This window comes from Camelus dromedarius, chromosome 10, assembly GCF_036321535.1.
Source record: "Camelus dromedarius isolate mCamDro1 chromosome 10, mCamDro1.pat, whole genome shotgun sequence".
Taxonomy (NCBI): domain Eukaryota; kingdom Metazoa; phylum Chordata; class Mammalia; order Artiodactyla; family Camelidae; genus Camelus; species Camelus dromedarius.
Window position 1 is genome coordinate 39,894,331 of NC_087445.1, and position 20,256 is coordinate 39,914,586.

Consider the following 20,256-nt stretch of genomic DNA (forward strand, 5'->3'; position numbering starts at 1 on the left):
CACCTCAGCCTTGAAGGGTCAAGTCCTTTGTGCACATGGCTCACCTTTGCTCTGCAGGCCCATGGAAGGAAGTGGAGGAGAACCACTCCTACAGCTACAACCACTCCTACATCTTGTGTCAAAAAGAGATTTGCCTTTTATTTCTCACCATAGGGGTGTGGGAAATAATTCCCTGTGTTTAATGTTCGACTTCAAACCCGTTGTGAGTGCTTGGGCTTTAATATGAAACAAATGGTCAGTCTCAGCTTTCTAAAATCCTTTGTCAAATAAAGCAGAAAATGAAAGGATGGTTGGATGGATGGGTATTTTCAACATTATCTTTACTAATCCAACACTGGTCAAGTACCTACTACATTTAATGTTCCCTCTCTTTCATACACCACACACACGCACGCACGCACGCACGCACACACATGCATCCCTGCTGGTCCTATTCATCGTCTTTCAGAATTGTCTTATATCTGGCCCTTCCGCGCCATCTCTGCCATTCTCACCTATGCCAGAAGCTCCTCATATCTTGCCTGCATTTTCACAACAGCCTGATTCATCTCACCTACTCCCTCATGCCATCTCATCTTCTTTGCCGTCACTGAGATCACCCTTTTAAAACGAAAAACCGACCATGTCACTCTCCGGCTTCACAGTGTCCACTAGCTCCTAGTCACTTACAAGATAAAATCCAAACTCCTTGGCCTGGCTGACTCAGCTGTTCCATGTCTAGTCACAGTTTCCATCCTTAGTCTCTTGCCCCCCTCCCCGTCTCTTCCACGTCCTCTATGTTGCAAACACTATAGACTTTTTGCCAGAAAAGACAGCTGATTTCAAAACACCATTTGTTAGCTCTGTAGAAACAGGTGTAGAGTCACTCACTCTTTCTGAACCTCACTTTTTTCCTCAGTAAAAGGGAAACTGGTTGTGAAAGGGAATGACTATAAAGATGTAAAATATAATGGCAGCTGTTATCTAGCTCAGAGCTAGTTTTCTCTCTGTGCCTTTATATCAGCTTCTCCACCTGAGGTCCGTCTTTCTCTTCATGTGACGAACTCCTGCTCAGACCCAGGTCAACAAGCGTCTTCTGTATGGTTATTCCGTATGGTTATTTTTCTGCTGTCCCTAGACTGAGTTACATACTTTCTTCTCGGGGCTCCTACAGAAACTCAGGGCATTTGTCTCATCATGATATGATATGATACTATTGTAAGATCCTTTAAAAAAAAAGAAAGTGTCTTTTTTTAATCTGTTCCTTAACTTGGTATAGAACAGCTTCTCAAAACATGTTTGTTGAGTGAATATATGAAGGCCTTGTGCTGCGCTGTGCAGTCCAGTTCTTGAAGAGCTCACAGTCTTGAAGGGTGGAAACAGATCCACTCAAATAAGCATAATGCAGGTCTGACTGGAATAAGGGCTGGATTGGGAGTAGAATTCACTGTAATGGCAGCTCCACGTGAGGATGCAAGGAAGCAGGGAAACCTCCAGGAGTGGCCGTCTGAGCTGAGTCCTGAAGCATACATGTGGATTTAACTTCCAGTTTTGCTTAACTTGCCAATATGGTTATCATGCCCACGCCTCCTCAGACCCCACAGAACCCTAAGCTTTGGTGGCAGAAGGCCAGAGAATTCTTAAACCTTGGCCAACAGTTCCCAGGAGATGTCATAAAGGAACAGATAAAAAGTTTTTCATATTGCAATTCTAAATGGAATTGTAATTTTGCTTATAAACCCCGAAGCCTGTAAATTACTGACAAATCAGTATATCTTTGAAGATGAAAACAGACTACACCAAGAAGATAAAGGTTTGGAAACTCTGAAGCCATAAAAATCTTATGTTTTCATTACAGACCTACTGAGAAATAGATATGTTTTTTCTTAAGATTCTGAGTAATTAGGCTGTCTAAGTGAAATTGAAAAGTGATGAACCATGACATACCAATCTATTTTAATATGATATATAGAGTAATTCTTGCTTTTATTTTTACAACACAGGAGGATATTCAATAAAATTTTGAATATAGGATTTTTTTAAAGACAGGATTTTTATAATATGATAAGCAGTGGAAGTCTAGAAGTGCTCAATGCTGAATCCAACAGAGCATAGCTCTAATCACAAGTTAGCATTTTGTGGCATCTTCTATATGCATTAGTTTATACTTCTTTTTTTTAACATTTTTTATTGAGTTATAGTCATTTTACAGTGTTGTGTCAATTTCCAGTGCAAAGCACGATTTTTCAGTTATACATGAACACATATATTATTCATTGTCACTTTTTTTTTTCGCTGTGAGCTACCATGAGGTCTTGTATATATTTCCCTGTGCTACACAGGATAATCTTGTTCATGTATTCTACATTTTGAAATCCCAGTCTGTCCCTTCCCATCCCCCGCCCCCTTGGCAACCACAAGTTTGTATTCTGTCTATGAGTCTGTTTCTGTTTTGTATATATGTTCTTTTATTTTTAGATTCCACATATGAGCGATCTCATATCATTAGTTTATACTTCTGATTGAACAACTCTCAAAAATATAGAAATATCTTCCTTCAGTAGCCCTGATACCAAGATTAAATATTTCTGTTTTGCCTCCACTAGATGGTCACATTGCTTCCCCCGATGAAAACCTATATAGAATGTCCTAATAGTAACATTGTGACTACCCTTTATTCAGTGTTTATTATATGCCAGGCAATAGACTGTATGAAGTTTTTTTTTTTATTTGGAAGGTTCATTAGAAGTTTAAGCTTACATTTTTTACTCTCTGTATTACTAAAATTCAGTGTCACACCATGTATACCAGAAGCTTAGCAAGATAAAAAGAAGGTGAGTCCTGCTCTGAGAATTATTGTCCTGGAGAAATGAAATATGGCTAATTAGAAAGAACAGAAATTGCACAACCTGAAACACAACACCCCCTTTTCTGTATGAGCCAAGAACAGTTATCAGGCAGAAAAGTTGCTCATCTTTATTCTGTTCACAACCCACTTAGAGAAGTACTTTGGTACTTTGGTTTCTCAAGATGTCACCTTCTTCATGTGTTCAAATGGCAGCGAGGGTTATGAGGGGACCTTCTGCCGTTCTAGCCAGCTCCCGGGGACTCACTGCAGGTTGTTAAGGAGAACTCTTATGTCTGGTTCGATTATTCAGCTTTCATACCTCCAAACCCAAAATAATCAATATTTAAGATACAATACCAAGTACAACTCATTTGGAATAAATGGCCCCAAAAGACTGATTGTATTTATTACTACTTTTTTATGAATGAAACCATTTTCTCTTCTTTAACTTTTTCAAAGAAAAATTTGATCTGATAACAAATTTGAAAGAATATAAAGGCCTTCATGAGCTGACATGAGAATTATCACCTCATGAGAGTAGTATTTCATCTCCCTCTGTCATTATTTATTATGCAAGATCTCTGCATGGTTCCAAAGTCAAATCTAGGGAAGCAATACCGTCAGAGAAGTCTACCTTCTGTCCCTCTCCCCTCATTCTCTTCTTTCTTTCCTCTGTAGGAAATTATTTTTTTTCAATTATTATTTAATCCTCCTTTAAAAAATATAAGCAAATACATTTATATTTCAATATCTCCTTTCTGAGGTAAATATTAGGGGTCTAGTGATTTTCAAAATATTTTGAAGTATTTGGAGTTTACACTGACTGCTACAGCGTAACAAGTGTTACAAGATTGTTAGTGGACTTTTAGGCCAAAAAGCAAGAAACATAGTGATCTGTATTTATTTTAAAAATCAATATTTATCTGAACACTTTACGAATTGTAAGATTCCCGTCCTGTAACCCAAAAAAAGGCAGAAAAGGCAGTTACTTTTGACTAAAAGACTGAAAATTGAAAAAAAGCAATGAAGAGTTTGTCTGGAGATTTTTAAATAGACGGTAGTGTTAAAGAGATGCTCTTACAGTTGGAGTGTCTCCAAAAGGCATTTCTACCGTAAACACATTAAGAGCAGGTTTCTTTGAACAGAGGGGAATTTTATTCATAAACCCTCAAACTGATATTCTTTCTCATAGATCGAATTGCACAGAACATCATCAAGTCTCATTTGGAGACTTGTCAGTACACGATGGAGGAGCTACACCAGCTGGCATGGCAGACCCACACCTATGAAGAAATTAAAGCCTATCAAAGCAAGGTACTCCGGGAAACTCCAGGAGAGCTTTTCTGTGATTTCTCCATTTCTGGCTTTTTCAGCCTCAGCACTGTTGACATTTCAGGCTGGACGATTGCCCTGCGCCTTGTAGGAAGTTTAGCATCATCCCTGGTCTCTACCCACTAGATGCCACGAGCACCTCCAGACATAGCTGTGACAAGCAGAACGTCTCCAGATATTGCCAAATGTTCCCTGGGAGGCAAAACCACCCCGACTGAAAACCACTGCCCTTTTTGAGTGACCAGGGAGACTGTGCCCACATCAGATGGTTTTAGAACATCTCATGGTGGCTTCCAGGGGCCAGGCAAGGAATGGGAGCGATTGAAAAACTCATAGCAGTAATAATAATTGCAAAGTTACACTGCAAAGATATGTAGAAAAGCATTCTAAATGTTTTTTCTCGCCCTACATGTTAAAAAAAAAAGGCCCAAAGGAAAAAAGGACAACTCACCCCGCATTATTATCATTGTTAGTCATAGTAGTAGTATTTTGTGTCTGTTAGAGAATATTTTAAGAGAAGGAATCTTGTTGTTGTTGTTCTGACTCACATTCCTTTCCTACGGGATTGAGATCCACAATTACAAGATCTACCAGTAAATGAAATTTTAATAAAATATACAAATGTGTCTATATCTAAATACATGATTACAACATACTGATTGTCCTCCACTGAAATAATTAAATCTCACTGTTTTCATATGAATTAGAGGACAAAAGCATAGATATTGTTTTGGTCAATAAAAAGCAGAGTTAACATACCTGGATTTATGTTTCCCATTCCAAAGAAAATAACCCCAGCATCAAAATACATTGATGGGATTCTGTGTTACTTAAGAGAGTGATTTGATTTTGATGTATTTTCCCTTGAAATTCTTTTTGCACCAGAAAAGCAATCTCCATACGTTCTGGGGGAAAGAACACAACATAAAAATATTATAAGTTTAGTGCCCACCCAGTACATGTGGAAATAACTTTATTGGAACCTGTGAATGAAACTGCTATTCCTCAGTGGAAGAGTTTGATGTTACACGGTAGAGTAAGAGCTTGAGTTTGTTTAGGTGAGGGGATGGAGGAAAAAAGAATAAAGAAGCTATAAATACCTAGCTTTATGCACTACTGCAATATTTCTGTTATTTGAGCCTCAGTACTTTGATAATTGTGGTGTGTCAAGGTTCAAATAGGTCAAAACTATGTCTTAGAAAATATTGCTTCTCTTCCAAAGGTGGACAAATTCCCACCATGGTCCCCAAGTGACAGGTGAGCGGCAGTTCGGGCCACCCTAAGTGTCTCACAGTCTCCGAGTTGTTCTTCACTCCATGTGCATTCTGTGTTTTCTCTCTTGAAGTCCAGGGAAGCACTGTGGCAGCAGTGTGCCATCCAGATCACTCACGCCATCCAGTACGTGGTAGAGTTCGCAAAGCGGATAACAGGCTTCATGGAGCTCTGTCAGAATGATCAGATCCTACTTCTGAAGTCAGGTAAGCAAGAAGATTCTTGGGGGCCCTATTTTAGACCAGGAGGGGGTCGACCCTTAGCTCTGTGTTGCTTCGAGAAAATCCTCCATCCAGTCTGTAGCTCATTTTTACCACCCACGCTGTCAGCCAACTCCCAGAGGAAACTCTCAGTAATAAAAATGCCCTGATACTCATTCAGTTCCCCTTTGAAGTCAAATACAATTTTGCTTATTGAAAGTGGAGCTATTAATTGCAGAGGTTGAGATACCCAGCTTGACAGGCAGTGCAAGTAATTAGCGTGTCAAGGTGGCTGAATTGCTGAGCTGGCTCTAAAGTGTACTGCTTGCCGTCTGTGGGGGGGAGAAATCCAGGCTAGGGAAGCTCTGCTCTGTGGTCATTTCCAATCATTTTAATGAGGATCGCCTGCAGCCAGAATACACCGGGAGCAGCTCACTGAGCTCTGATCTTTCCTCCCCTTCTCCCGCACACACTGTCTGACACACGCAGTCACTTCGGAAGTAGCTCAAGAAACTCTGCACACGACTGGCTTTGCAGATGCCATTACCCCAACAGGAAAAAAATGTATCTGTCTTTCTTGGCCCCCTTTGAAAATAGAAAATAAGAACCACCATGGTATTTATGTGAACCTTCATGGTCCAGGGCTGCAGTAAATAATAATAGTCACATAATAGCATAATTACATATATATGTTTATGTTTACCTGTGACATCTCCTTTAACCTCGTGTGCTCGATATCATTTCCATCTCACAGAGGAGGAAGCAAAGATTCAGAGAAGTGAATGGCTGTGTTCAACACCAACAAAGCCAGTATCTGGCAAAGCTGGCTTTTGAACTTGAGCCAAATGGAATAATTATTCTAAGTAGCTGCTGCTTCCTTACCGAATGATTAAAATTGGTGAAAATCTGGACTCAAACATCAACTTGATGTATTAGTTACATATTGCTGAGTGAAAACAATACCAAAACTTAATTCAAACACCAATAATCATTTATTTTGCTTCCAAAGCTGCAAAGCAGGGCTCAGCGAGGGATGGCTGGTCTCTGCTCCATGCGGTGTTCACTGAGGCAGCTTGACGGTTGACAGGCCAGAGCTCAGCCAAGGCTCTGGGCTGGGGGCCTCAGTTCCTATCCACGTGAGCCTCCCCACAGACTGCTTGGACTTTCTCAGAGCACAGGTGCTAGATTTCAAAAGTTAGCATTCCAAGAGAATGAGGCAGAAGTGTGTAGCATTTTTCTGACTTGGCTTCAACAGTCTCCTAGTGTGACTTCCGCTACACCTACTGGTCAAGGCAGTCATGAAGGCCCACCTGGGTTCAAGGGGAGGAGACATGGAAAGTAAGAGAATGTAAGGGGCCAAGGAAAGTGCCTTCCACATTGTAGATACTGAATAAATGGTACCTATTATTGTTTTTGTCAGGAAAGTGTTCAAGTAATATTTGCCAACCCCTTCTTGTGTGTAAGCCCCTATGGTAAGGTGACATATGAGGGAAAGCAGAGACGTCATCAGAACAAAGGAAATAAAACACGGACATAAATATAAATGGCAGCATAAGAAAGGCACCAGCGGTACATTTGGGCGCACCACCGGTGTGGCCAATTCACCCATATGATGTTCTCATGCAAATTTGTGACTTCTGAGTCTCCATGTCACCTTCCAACACACTGTGGGGCCCATTTCTCCAATACATGGATAAACCATGCAGCAGTAGTTCCTCGGGATGTCAGAAAATGTTCAGAGGGAAAAACAAAGGCAGTGAAAGTAATTCATTTAATAAAGATTTATTAAGCACCTAATATGTGCCAGGGACTTTTCTAGATCCTGAAGCTATAACAGTGAAGAAAATAACCACAGTTACCCTCTGGCTGCAGACAAGGGTCCTGCCACCGTTGGGCTAACAGTGAACTCAGAAATGTTAGGTCCGTCAAGATTGAACAAACTTCATGTTGGGACTTCAACAAGCCTTTGGTCTGTGAATGCCGATTATATATAACTGCCTGGAGTGGATAATACTCAGCATTTTGCCAAAACATTTGACTAAGAAACCCTCATTTCAAAGACATCAGGACATAAATGGTGCCCTCAAGAAACATCTTGAAGGAGTCCCTATTTAAAATCACCTTATGCAGAAATATACATGGAGTGTGTTAAAAACTGAAGCAGAGAGCAAATTTTCTCATAGCAAAACTTCTGTGGAATTTCACAGACTGGATTTCCTGCCGCAGAGCTCCTGTCTAGGCCACTCATCATCACCTGTGAATTCAAGAGCTGAAATTAACTTTAATATAAGTCAAAATATGGGAAAAGTAGGTGGAGGGTAATAGCTCAGTGGTAGAGCATGTGCTTAGCATGTACAAGGTCCTGGGTTCAATCCCCAGCACCTCCGTTAAAAAAAAAAAATAGGAAAAAAATGTATGCTTCCCAAGAAAACATTGTTGCCCTCCATTCTAGTCACCTTTAAAGTGTATTTTATCTCTGATTCCTCGCAAAAACATCGAGAGCTTTATTTGTAAGTTATGTTTTACTTGGGAAGGAATCTTGAGGTGTGTCTGAATGTGTGTGTCTATGTGTCTGTGTGTGTGTATTAAAGTTTTTTGAAGTCTCTTGACCTATTTGCAGTAGTAATCTCTTTATTATTGCATTTATATATTGCATTTAATTATATATTGCATTTAATTTTTTCTTCCTCATAGGTTGCTTGGAAGTGGTTTTAGTGAGAATGTGCCGTGCCTTCAACCCGTTAAACAACACTGTTCTGTTTGAAGGAAAATATGGAGGAATGCAGATGTTCAAGGCCTTAGGTGAGTTTACCTTTGATGATGACACAGTTTCATTGCTACTATCCGTTTGTCCACTCGGATTGAAATTGGTAAAGGAAGTGCCTTGGTTCTCTCACGTAAACTAGTCTCTCGTTCAATAAGTGTTGGACTAGGTGAGCCTCCAATGTTTCATCTAATTTCTCTGATTTTATAATTGTGTCTCCAAATATGAGAGGAAGGAGAGACCCACGGACCCTGTTGAGACCAACCATGCTTCTTTCAGAAATCAATGAAAACCGATTCTAAAAGAGCTGGATGCATTATAGGTCATTCTGATCAGATCAGCTTTTCTTTTACCTTCTACCTTACTGCGTCACCAAGTATATTATGCAGACCACTGGCAGCCCACAGGTGGCCTCTTAAGTTTCTTATGTAAACGTATAATCATCAGTTAAGAAACTGAAAAGAGGAGCTCTTTCCCTTGTGTCCCACTCAGAGTAGTGACATTCCCCTTGTCAGTTCATGAAGTTTTCGGAGCACGGACAGAGTGGCTGCCAGCCAGCCCCGTATGATCCCCAGACCATTCTTGTGGGGGGGGGGGGGCGGGACAGAGCCAGTCTCTGGAAGCATATCATTCACATCCAGCCATCAGTGCATGGTGTGGATAAGAATGTTAGCAAAGATGGGTTGATGCCAGGAAAGGTTTTAACGACTGACGGAACCATTTGTTCCATATCCTGCCCACGGGCATCAGAGAAGGCCACTGCCCTTTCGCCTTTTGTGCTGTTAGTTGATCCGGCAGCCAGCAGCAAGTCCCCAGGGGCCGGCAGCGGGTCCCTCCTGCCGTTGATACGCATCCATGTCATCTCCAAGGCTAGATTTTCAAGAAAGGAGGAAAGGCCTTGGCAAGCAACCTGGGTATATTTCCAGCTTCATCAAATAAACATTTACCAAGGATCAGGATAAGGATGAAGTATTATTTTGCCAGAATTCACAATGGCTAAGCAACTGACCTGCGAGCCATTCATTAAACCCTAAAAATAAGTGAATGCTGGCTTCTCAGTCGAATTTCCAGAGAAATTACCTAAGTGAACGTCATCTCATCTCCATTCTTGTAAGAAGTTTTTGGATTTTTTTAACAACTTAGTTTGAGGCCCTTGGACATCCGACAAGGCCAGTGACATCCTACAAGTGCCACTAAGACTGACAGCCCTCAGCCCATGGCACATAATGTTTTAGGTTTTCTGTGAGTGTGATCTCTACACTAAAGGATCCCCAAATCACTAATTTAAAAAATGTTAGTTGGAGCTGATTTCAAACTTACAGGATTAGAATGGAGTTATGCATTCCCAGTTGGATATTACAATGGGCACACACCATCTCCAACTGCCCCTCCCTGGTAATGTTAACTTTCATTACCTGGTCAAGATGTTGACCGATTTTCTCATTCTGTAATTACCACTAAATCACTTTTTATGGTCGGGAACTTGGAAATGTTTTTTCTGTGCACCTAATATGCAGATCCTTGAATAACTTCTTGATTTTAGGACTTTTATTACTATTGCTCCATTCTGTTCAAGTATTTTTATTTAATTTGCCTTCTTTTATAGGTTCTGATGACCTAGTGAATGAAGCATTTGACTTTGCAAAGAATTTGTGTTCCTTGCAGCTGACTGAGGAGGAGATTGCTTTGTTCTCATCTGCTGTTCTGATATCTCCAGGTAGGGAGGTCTGAGGTCCTTACCTTTTTTAAAAACCCTGTTTTGCTATCTTTAACATGAATTGCACCTACCTAAACCGAGGTGCTCTAAAGAAACTTTAAAATAACTGTATTTTCTTTAGCAAGCTTGTGATATTTTTGGACAATTCAAAACCTTGGATTAATTAAGGTGGTCAATTTTATCCCAAAAGCAAGAATAGGGTGTGTGGTAAGGATCACTCCAGATTCAGAAAAGCAACATTATTCCATAACAGCTAAATGAAGACAGTTAGTGCTTAGTTCTTACTATGTTCTATTTTGATTTTAAGCATAAAGGACATAAGAAAAATGTCCAGTAAGGTGAGGCTTAGGAGAAGTGTGCCTGAATGAAAGAGCCAGCATCGGTCTGAAAAAAGTAAAACATACTTTCTCTTCTTTAAATATCTCTCTCATTGACTTTTCTACCCCAGTTAATGCTGGTGTTCTCACTTCGGGCAAATGCGGGTGCCTTTTTCTTTTTAGCTATATTAGGAGCTTTAAAAGGAGGTGAGGACAGCAGAGGGGAAAATGGCTTCTGCTAAAGACTGGAAAAGGAAGAATCTCTGATGTAGCGGGAAACATTCTAGGACAGGCTCTGTCACCATGTAGCTGTGTGACCTTAAACACAGTGTTTAATAATAATAACAACAACAACAACAACAATAATAATAAAGACGTCATCTCGCTCTAAAATGCAATAAATAGTAAAGTTTCAAAGAAGGTAAGGTGTGACATTTATAGATCAAATAGCACTACTGCAATTGAATTTCTTCTTAAAAGCGTATGTCAGCCTGAAAATGTATAGAATCCTAATAAATGCACCGTTCCTTCTTCGACCAGAATGGGAATTCAGAGTCACTCCCTCAGCTGCCTGTCTGGTTAGATTTTGGGTCAAGGAATAGCAGTGTCATTGGCAGTTCTCTGTGGAAAGAAAGACACATTCCTGATCATTTTTATGGTCAAGAGACTCAGTCCTTCTATAACCCGTTTATCTCCAGGGACCTGATCTCTTCTGATACGTAATGTATTTTTCAGTGAGGCTGGGAGAAACCCGTCTTCCCTGCGACGGTGCACACTGACATATCACTCTTGCCATATCTACCAATAATACAGCCTGTACAGTTTTTAATCCCTCAGCCTTCATTTATTAATTTTTAAATTTTATGAAGATTTTTAAAAATCTGCTTCTGACTTTTAACTACTTTATCAGAAAATAGAATTTAGTTATTACTTGCCATATTATTTCTCACAGTTCTTTTTTAACTTGTTTGTTTGTTTGTGGCTTTGTCTAAAATCAAGCTGTTCCTCCAGGCCTTTATAAAAAAAAAAAAAAAAACAACCTAGAAAGTTTCCAGGCTTAGCAGCACAAAGATAAATGGAAGATGAGACAGATTTTTTCTGGTAGCAACCACACGTCAAATCGTTTTCCGCCTGCCATTTCCTTACTGCACTTGATTGCTCCCATTGGCCACGGCTCTAAAGAGACTGGTGCTAAGCCTGTGAGTCTAGGATCAGGGAGGTGGCTTCACTCGGGTTCCTGCTTAATCAAAGGAAGTGTTACAAAATTCACTGTCCCCTTTAAGTATGGATGTGGTAAGTCAGTAAATTCCTAGCAGCAAATATTTAAGACACAGTATGTCATACCTAAACAATCCATTGCCCCAGATGGATGACAAGCCTGTTTCTTAGGAGTCGGAAATCAGCTGAACTACATATGAGCCTTTTTCTGGGAAGAAACGTGCAAAAGCCATCAAATTCTGTTGAGTTTGGGAGCATGGTATTTAGCTTACTCTACCCAGTGAGGAATCGTCCATCCCTGGTCGCAGCCCCAGGACACCTAGCTTGCCACCCTGGCCTACTGCCATATCCAGTGAGAGAGGAAAGACAGACTTCCAGCCTGCGGAAGCTCCATCTCATGGCAGATCCCACCCTTCCACGCAGGTTCTGGCCGTAATAGCCACTGTCCATTCAGCTCCAGGTAGTTCAGGGAAGGGGGAGGCAGGGAAACTTAATTTATTCTGACTGACAATTGTCACTGAAGGCTTTTGTGTTCACTTACGTAAGGGTTTGCTTACCTGTTGGCTAGACTTGTCCTTGCCCTGTCTAGGGTTACAGAATCGAGTTTCTCACCTGACCTCAACTGTGCTCAGAAGGATCATGTCCAGGTGCTTTTCCATGAGTATTTTGTTCAGCATTTGGAGACTCTAGGTGTCTCTTCGTTGAAGTTTCAACCCAAGGCATTGATGCTGGGCTGAATTTCGTCACCATGGTATAAAGCTTCTAGGAAGAAAGGAAGGAAGGAAGGAGGGATGGAAGGAGGGAACAAAGAGGTGGAGGGAGGAAAGAAATAAGAAAGCAAAGGAGAACGGGCTAAAGGAAAGGAGGGGTTATCCTGTTCATCATTCAAACATTCCGTGTAGGAAAAGAGGGCTCGGGGTTGCTTTTTTAAATTGATCCATGTTTATACCATGTAAATTATAACATAGCTTATATGAGGGAAGGGAGGTAACTGAATCCCAAAAGTGTCCCTTCACAACAGATTTTCTTCACTTCTATATTCATTTCTTCACAAATCATTAACTTACACTTTGAAAGAAAATCTAAGCAAATATCCAGAGAAAGAGTAAGTGATATAAATTGTCATGGACAACAAGAAACGTGGAGTTTCTCTGAACCATTGAATCCTTGCCTCCATCCTGATTTCCCATGTCAGGATATCTTGCATTAGTGTCATCATGGTATTGCTTATAAAACATTTGTTTTACAAAAATAAGTATAAATCTTCAGAAGCAATTTAGAACTAACTTGAAAAGGGCCTGAAACTCCGCACTTACATATGCAGGTGAAACGCAGCAAGGCTTCCATTCCCTCCCCTTCTTACCCGTTCTTTTCCTTTGTCAGACCGAGCCTGGCTGATAGAACCAAGGAAGGTCCAGAAGCTTCAGGAAAAAATTTATTTTGCACTTCAACATGTGATTCAGAAGAATCACCTGGATGATGAGACCTTGGCAAAGGTAGGTCCTCAGATCGCAGACCCAGCATCACTGAAAGCCAGGGCAGTGAGCTGAGGAGGGTGAGTCACCCACAGAAGGGACGGTCCTCAGCGACAACAATTCCGGTAGGTTCCCATGGTGCGTACATTTTGAGGTGCACAATTTAAAAGGGAGACTAGTAAATTACAACAGACTGAGAGGACGTGACTATCACAGGGAAGGATGGTACCGATGGACCTGAACCACGGGGAGAGGAGGACAAATCCAAGGACATAAGGGTGTTCCATCTGAAGAACAAAAGCTTGAAGCAAGGAAACAGGTCTTCAAAAATCACATGTGGCGAAAGAGGAGACTTGTGCCCCATAGGAGTCAGGCTGGGAAAAAGTTTCCTAACATTCTTATGGGTAGATTTTTACTCCAAACAAGGAAGAACTATAAAATGATGAGAATTGCTGAACAGAGGGATAGAGCACTGTGTGAAGGAGTGAGCTCCCTGTCGTCGGTCAGGTTATTGAAGGCACTGCTCGGTTTCCTCTCAGCTATGTTGTAAATGAGCGTCCGACCCAGAGTAGATCAGACTGATGCCTTGTAAATTTCCCTTCAGCTCTAATCTCTTCAACTCTAATCTGGGATTCTTTCAAAATGCAGTATCTCAGGGACAAAATGCATGTACCACACCATCCACTTCATGATTCAGCTTAATTAAGAAAAGTGATCTTTAAGAAGAATACTGAGAAAAGTTGTTTACCGAAGTAAAATGATCTTAAGAGGACAAAGGCATTTTCTAATGATGGATAGCATTTATTCAAGTATCTTAAATTTCCTTAGAATTGGATTTTTTTTTTTTAGAGCGCCAGAATTATTTTAGATGTTAAAATGTCTTTGACTTCTTAAGAACTGGAATTTTTTTAAAGGGTAAGCAACTAGGGAATGGCGCTTATTCTTGGTTAAAAACAATAGGAATCCTACTCTTTGTATTTTTATCATTAAAACCCTCCCACTCTGCTCTAGAAGTGCTTTATTTAAAAAAAAAAAGCAGGGGGGTGGGGTGGGGAGAAGACTCTGTTGGAGATACTATCAGATTTTGCTTTGCACATCAGAGTACTGCTATAAAAAAACCTCCATGAGTTAAATATGCTGCCTCATTATGGTAACATCTTGTTAAACTTAACACATCACTAAGAAGAACATTTCTACACTGTAGAGTGATAGCTCTCTTTGCTGTACCTCTTCACTTACTGTGTGGGCAAAGACAAATCTCCTGCTCTCTGCACCTCAGTTTTCTCCCCGATAAGAGCAAAACTTCTACCTGCTTTCAGATGCACTGGGCAGAAAAGATGGTCGTGTGGATATACTCATCTGTCTCTGTTATTGCTCTGTAGCACGTGTGCATAAATCCATCTAGTTAGTTAAGGTGGGCAGGGGACGTTTCCTGCACTCGGGATCTCCCAAGGACTTTGCTCCCCATACTTCCCACTGCAAAATTAAGAACTTTATAAAATCCAGAGTTAGACAAAAGCTGTTGCTGTTCTGCTTAAGGGGATCATCTGCTTGTCAGAAAACCGTGGTTTCATCACCTGTAAAATGAAGATTACAATTTGTTACTCCTGGACAGATGTGTTTTTAGGTTCAAATGAGACATGTACACTGCATAAATTCTAACACACTGTGACATTGTGATTACTGCTCTCCTAAGAGAGTAACCCTCATGCTGATACTACTTTCTACCTCCTGGGGTCCTGGTGGTGATCTGAGGTGTTTGAGGTAGAGAGGAGACAGAGAAATTGAGGATGAAATATAATTAATGGCAAGACGAAAAATTAAAACACCAAGTAAATGTCAGCTTAGCTCTGCTTTCTCCATTTTTAATGGGGAAAGTACACAATTTTTTTTCTTTAAGATTTTTTTTTTAGGTATAATTGACATAGGACATTATATTAGTCTTAGGTGTGCCACATAGTGATTGAACATTTGTATATATTGTGCAATGAACACCACAGTAAGTCTAGTTAACATCCATTCAGTTCTTTCCTTATAGAAAGAGTATGTTGCAAAGCTGAGGATCAGAGAAAGTGTTAGAAGAGGATTATTTCTTACATAAAATTCACTGGAGCCAGATGACAAAGTATGGCTTCCACAGATCATGTGTAAATATTGAGTTTTGTGTAGACCCTTTGTTCTAAGAGTCATCATTTTGATAGAACGTTCTGTGAACTAATGTGGAGGGACCAGGAAACAGAATGAGAACTGGATTCTCATTTATGCACACAGCTCTGGACCATGTGGCTTTGCTTAAGTCACTCCATGTGTCTGAGTCTCAGATGTATCAACTGTCCTATGCTGAGGGAGGGGAGGAGGGCCAGTCTCTTGAGTTCCTGATGCTTTGATACTTTAAGGACAATGCAGTCACTGACATACAGGGACACTTTCTCATCAAACTCACACTCCCCAAAAGGAACTTTATTTAAATCTGGAAAAAACTGTTGTACCCTACCACGATTCTGCTCATCATTTCAGAAATTTCTTCTCTTGTCTTCCTAGTCATAGAGCTTTTCTGCCTCCACGGTGCTTCTAAAAGCGTGATGAGTTTTCCTAATACTTGTTATTTATAGACGCTCTGGGGAGTCTGATAAAGATTATGAAACTCATCTCTAGAAAAATATGCACGTACCCAAATGTATTCAAGTCCAGGGGTGCAGGTCGCAGCCCCCGGAGTAGATCTGCCTTCTGTGCAGTGTGCAAAGATGACCAGTTTGACCCTGAACAGGTCTAGCGCACTTCAGGTGAGGTGCAGAGTTCAGACATAGTCATTAAATTTCATCCTGAGGAAACAGTCTCCAACACACTTTCCCCATGCCCACTTCCTGAAATGTAAGTGCAAGTAGCAAAGCCTTACACTTTTGACCAAACTTGGACCTAGGGAAGGTTTGAAAATTCAGGAATTCTTATCCATTAACTAGAAGGTCTCAACCCTTACGTATTAATCAGTTTGTTTGTTTGGGGTTAAAAAAAAAACCCTATTAAAGAACCCAGTTTCTTCTCCTCATCGCCATAATGATAATATGTAGCATATTTATAATAAGCCATCAGAACCACTGGCCAGCTTAGTCACCCTGGACAAGTGACTTAACCTCTTTGTGCCTCAGTTTCCTCATTTGTAAAACATGACTAAAGACAGTATCAATGTCACATGGTTATTTTGAGGACTAAGTGAGATCAAATATTAGCAAGCTGCATGGTTCTTAACAGATGGCATGTAAGTGCTGTTGTAGTTACTGTGGACAGAAGAAATTTTGTTTCAGTTGGGCAGTTTTTACCCAATGGACGTCTGTATTTGAGCTAATCAGTGCTGAGTTACTTCTATTTCAAAAGATGGAAGTTAAAGGGTTGGGGAGGTGGAGTATGGAATTCCAAGTGATGGGGCAATGATACAGAGGTAAGAAAGTATAAGGTACATTCAGGCTATGAATAATAGATTTGCTTGGATTCTGGATTTGTGAAGCCAGGAAATGAGCTAACACTGGTCACTGTCACTAAAGCTTGTGGAAAAAAGTACATATATATATATATGTGTGTGTATTATATGCATATACATATATACATATATGCATATATATTTTTAAGCCCCATATGACTAGGGGAGGCAGCCCATCTGTTCTCTGGACTTCACTTTTCTTTTCTCCAAAATGAGGAGTTTGGACTGCATGGTTGTTAAGGTCCCTTCAGTACAATACTCTTTGACTCTGAAAAAGAAAAACAGACGTTCCTCCTGACAACTTCTTCTGCCTGCTAATGTTCAGTCCAGTGTGATAGTTTTCAGGTGTTCAGCTGTTCTGCCATTATAATCACTATACAAATAGACAGATTCCTCCAAGTCTTACAAATTCAAATTAGTATTCTGTGCACTATAGTAATTGAACTTAAGATGATGTTCCAGTCCCAAAGCTGCGAAGCATGCACTTGTTTATAAAGCCTGCATCCAGGGGTCAGCGTTCCCATCAGGCTTTCCAGTTCTGGCACAGTAACGAAACTGTATCAGCAACATAGAGGCGGAAATTTGTCTTTCTGTTATAACAGTACCAAGTTATTAAATAAAAGCTTGAAAGATGGAAGGCTTACACAGCCCTGTTTTACACGTTAATAATTGGAATTTTTCCTGAAAGTAACAGGAATCAACTCACACTAGCTTAAGCAAAAAGAAAATAATAAAGTAATGGAGAGAAATCTTACGGAACCTATGGTCAAAAATTCAGCCACCCTTCAGGAGATGCTGGGACCAGGAATCAGGAGGCCTTCCAAATTTTCCATCTCGCAAGTTTCTCTCTCTTTGGGAATCCACTGTATTCTTCTCCCTCTCTGGATGCCAGGTTTCTCTGCTGCCCTGATCATGGTGAAGCATAGCTGGGTCCTAGCTTCGCAGGTCACTCATAGTTTCTGCTGCATTTGTAAAGTGACTTGCTGGCTCTCAGTCTGATTTATGTTCCAAGTGCAGCTGAACCAAATGTCCACTTTCTAAAGTCAGCCATTGCAGGACGTAAAAGCATTCGATACAGCAAGGATACTAGGATGGAGTAAGGGTGATGGGGTGGGGGGGCTGTGACCTGAACAGATAGCTCTGTTCAGGATTAGAATTCCAAGCCAAGTGTCTGGATTTAGCTAAACAAAACCCCGAAAAAAGGAAAGTAGGTAGATAAGTGACGTGGCTGTGTTTAGCGTCACTTGATGGGCCCTGTTTTTAATCAGCGCTTCTGAAGTTTCTTCCACGTTGATCAAACCATTGTTGGCTTCCTGCCTTGGATGGGAAGGCAACTTGATGGCCTGGTAGCCCGCGTGAGCAAGATCACTAGTTTTTACCACTGCATGTTCTGGTTTTCTGACATCAAATGTACCAGTTATAAAATTGTGGATTCTCTCATATAAACCACCTTCTGGAAAGAAGCATGGTATTATTATCTCTTCTCAAATAGCTGCTTTTTCTTCTTGGAGACCCCTGTAGATACAAGCTAAAGCTTCCTTCTTACAAGAAGTGTTTGTCATAAGAGGGAGATGAGTGTGAAAATGACTTTTTTATAGACCCTCTGTCTGCTCCTGCTACGGGGATTATTTAAACATGGAGAAATTTATTTCGTGACGATTTGAAATTGACTACCCCCTCCATCTCCAAGTACTTCTGGATCACCACCCCAGCTGTTTCCAAAGTTGCTGAGCCATTAACTGCTGCTGAGGCTGCTCTGAGCTCCCTTTGAAATGGGGGTCCCCCAGCTGCAGTCGTGACGTTAATGAGCAGTAAGTGCCTGCCTGCTGCTCCCTCCACCCGGCCCTCCCGGGCTCTGACAAGTGGCCTCCCGGCCCATCCATCGTGCCTCCGGAGTGATGGACGCCCTGTCAGCACTTCCGTTTCCACAGCTGATTGGACGCCTTTAAATCAGCCTCATCTGAGAGCACAGAGGCTGGGGAAGCTCTTTGCCTTTTGGGGTGCGCTTTGCTCAAGTGATCCCAATGCTCTTTAACAAAGAGCAATTCTCACTTCTGACCCATACTGCTGGTAAGCAGCAGGGACAAGATCCAAATCCCATAAGAGATGGAAGGACTAGGTCCTGAACCAGACTTCCTTAAATCTAGTTTTGGCCAGGAAAGAAGCCAGAGTCCATGTTTACTTTCCAAAGCCAAACACATGGTTAAATATTTCCAATACAGACGAGTAACTGTAGAAGGATTTCAGTCATCCCCTTACACATTTAATTTCTCAACCACTCCTCTAAAGGAGCAGAAAACTGCTTTAAGATTTGTAGTACATAGGATTCTACTTTATGAATCACAGTTTATTAAATGAGCAACTCACTTTGGTTGCTACAAGAAAATGAAAATCAATATGATGTTGCTTTTTCATTTCACCAAAAGTAAATGGCTCATTTTCCCATGCATTAACACATGATATACAGAGACTCAATTTTTTGGTGCTTGGCTAACGGGTAAGCTGATTTCCTGGCCTCCATGTCATTTGGCTGAACAAGCATGGTGGCCTGGACTGTCTCTCTCCTTGAGGGAAGCATTGAGTGGGAATGAAGCATGACACCTAACACAGATACGGCAGGGATGTGCCAGGCACTGCCACAGACGGTTTGTGTTGACTCATTTAAGCCTTACAGCAACCCTCTGAGATAGGAGCTGTTGTCATTGTCATCTGATGGATGAGGCAGCTGAGAGGTTAAATGACGTGCCCAAGGTCACACAGCTGTAACTAGTAGGTCTGGGGTTCAAACCCAGACAGTCAAGCTTGAAAGCCCATACTTTCCTCACTAAGTAATCCTCTTTACGTAGCATAATAATTTCCTTGTCTGCCCCCTGAGAAGGAGCTAACCTTACACTCAGCTACCAGCACTGTCTCAAATACGATAAAGAAGTTACCGGACAATTTGGAAAACCAGTTGTAAATGTATAAGATTTGAGCCTGTTAAACAGTGTTTCTCAAACTCTGTTCTGTGGACCCATTGCACCAGGATCCTCAGGGGTATTTGCTTCAAACGTGAAGTCTGAGCGCCTCGTCTAGTACCTAGACGTACTGAGACAGAATCCCTAGGGGCGGATGCCAGTAATCTGCGTTTTCAGGAAGCACCCCTGTGATTCTTGGGCACACTAAAGATTGGCAAGCATTATAGAGTTGCCTCTGGCCGTCTGCAGAGCTCGACACGTCACAGTTGAACTGCAGATGATTGCAGAACGCTATCAAAGCCTCTCTGCATCCAACAGCTACTTCAGGGAGAACTGTGATGCGCAGGAGGTGTTCTAGAATTGTCACAGTCTCCTTCCGTGTGACCCAGCTGGGTGGGAGAGCTTGAATAATTTCCCAGGGGACTCTAGTTAAGTGGACTGTTGTACACACTTTACCTATGAAAATATAGAAAAGACATAGGTTTCCACCCTGGACCCAAAGGGAATCTTTCAGAATGGGATTCTGATCATCTTTCTTAAAGCCCTTCTTCCAAAGACCTTAACAGAGACCACGAGACCTCGCATAATCTTACCTTGCAGCCTCCCCAGCTTTGTCCTTGAACGTGTTCGCCTCTGCTCCAGCGACACTGAACTTCCTTCAGTTCCCACAAAGCACCAGGAGCCTCAGCGTCTTTGCACGTG

The 20,256-nt window shown here is 41.2% G+C and overlaps 1 protein-coding gene across 1 annotated transcript in view; it reads left to right on the forward strand.

The window, feature by feature from the left end:
- Window positions 1–20,256, forward strand: part of RORB (RAR related orphan receptor B) — a 175,634-nt gene that overhangs the window by 148,287 nt on the left and 7,091 nt on the right. The window contains exons 5-9 of the mRNA XM_011000125.3: window positions 4,020–4,141; window positions 5,505–5,637; window positions 8,326–8,433; window positions 10,002–10,112; window positions 13,031–13,143. Coding sequence (XP_010998427.2) covers window positions 4,020–4,141; window positions 5,505–5,637; window positions 8,326–8,433; window positions 10,002–10,112; window positions 13,031–13,143 — 587 coding nt within the window. The remainder of the gene's footprint in view (window positions 1–4,019; window positions 4,142–5,504; window positions 5,638–8,325; window positions 8,434–10,001; window positions 10,113–13,030; window positions 13,144–20,256) is intronic.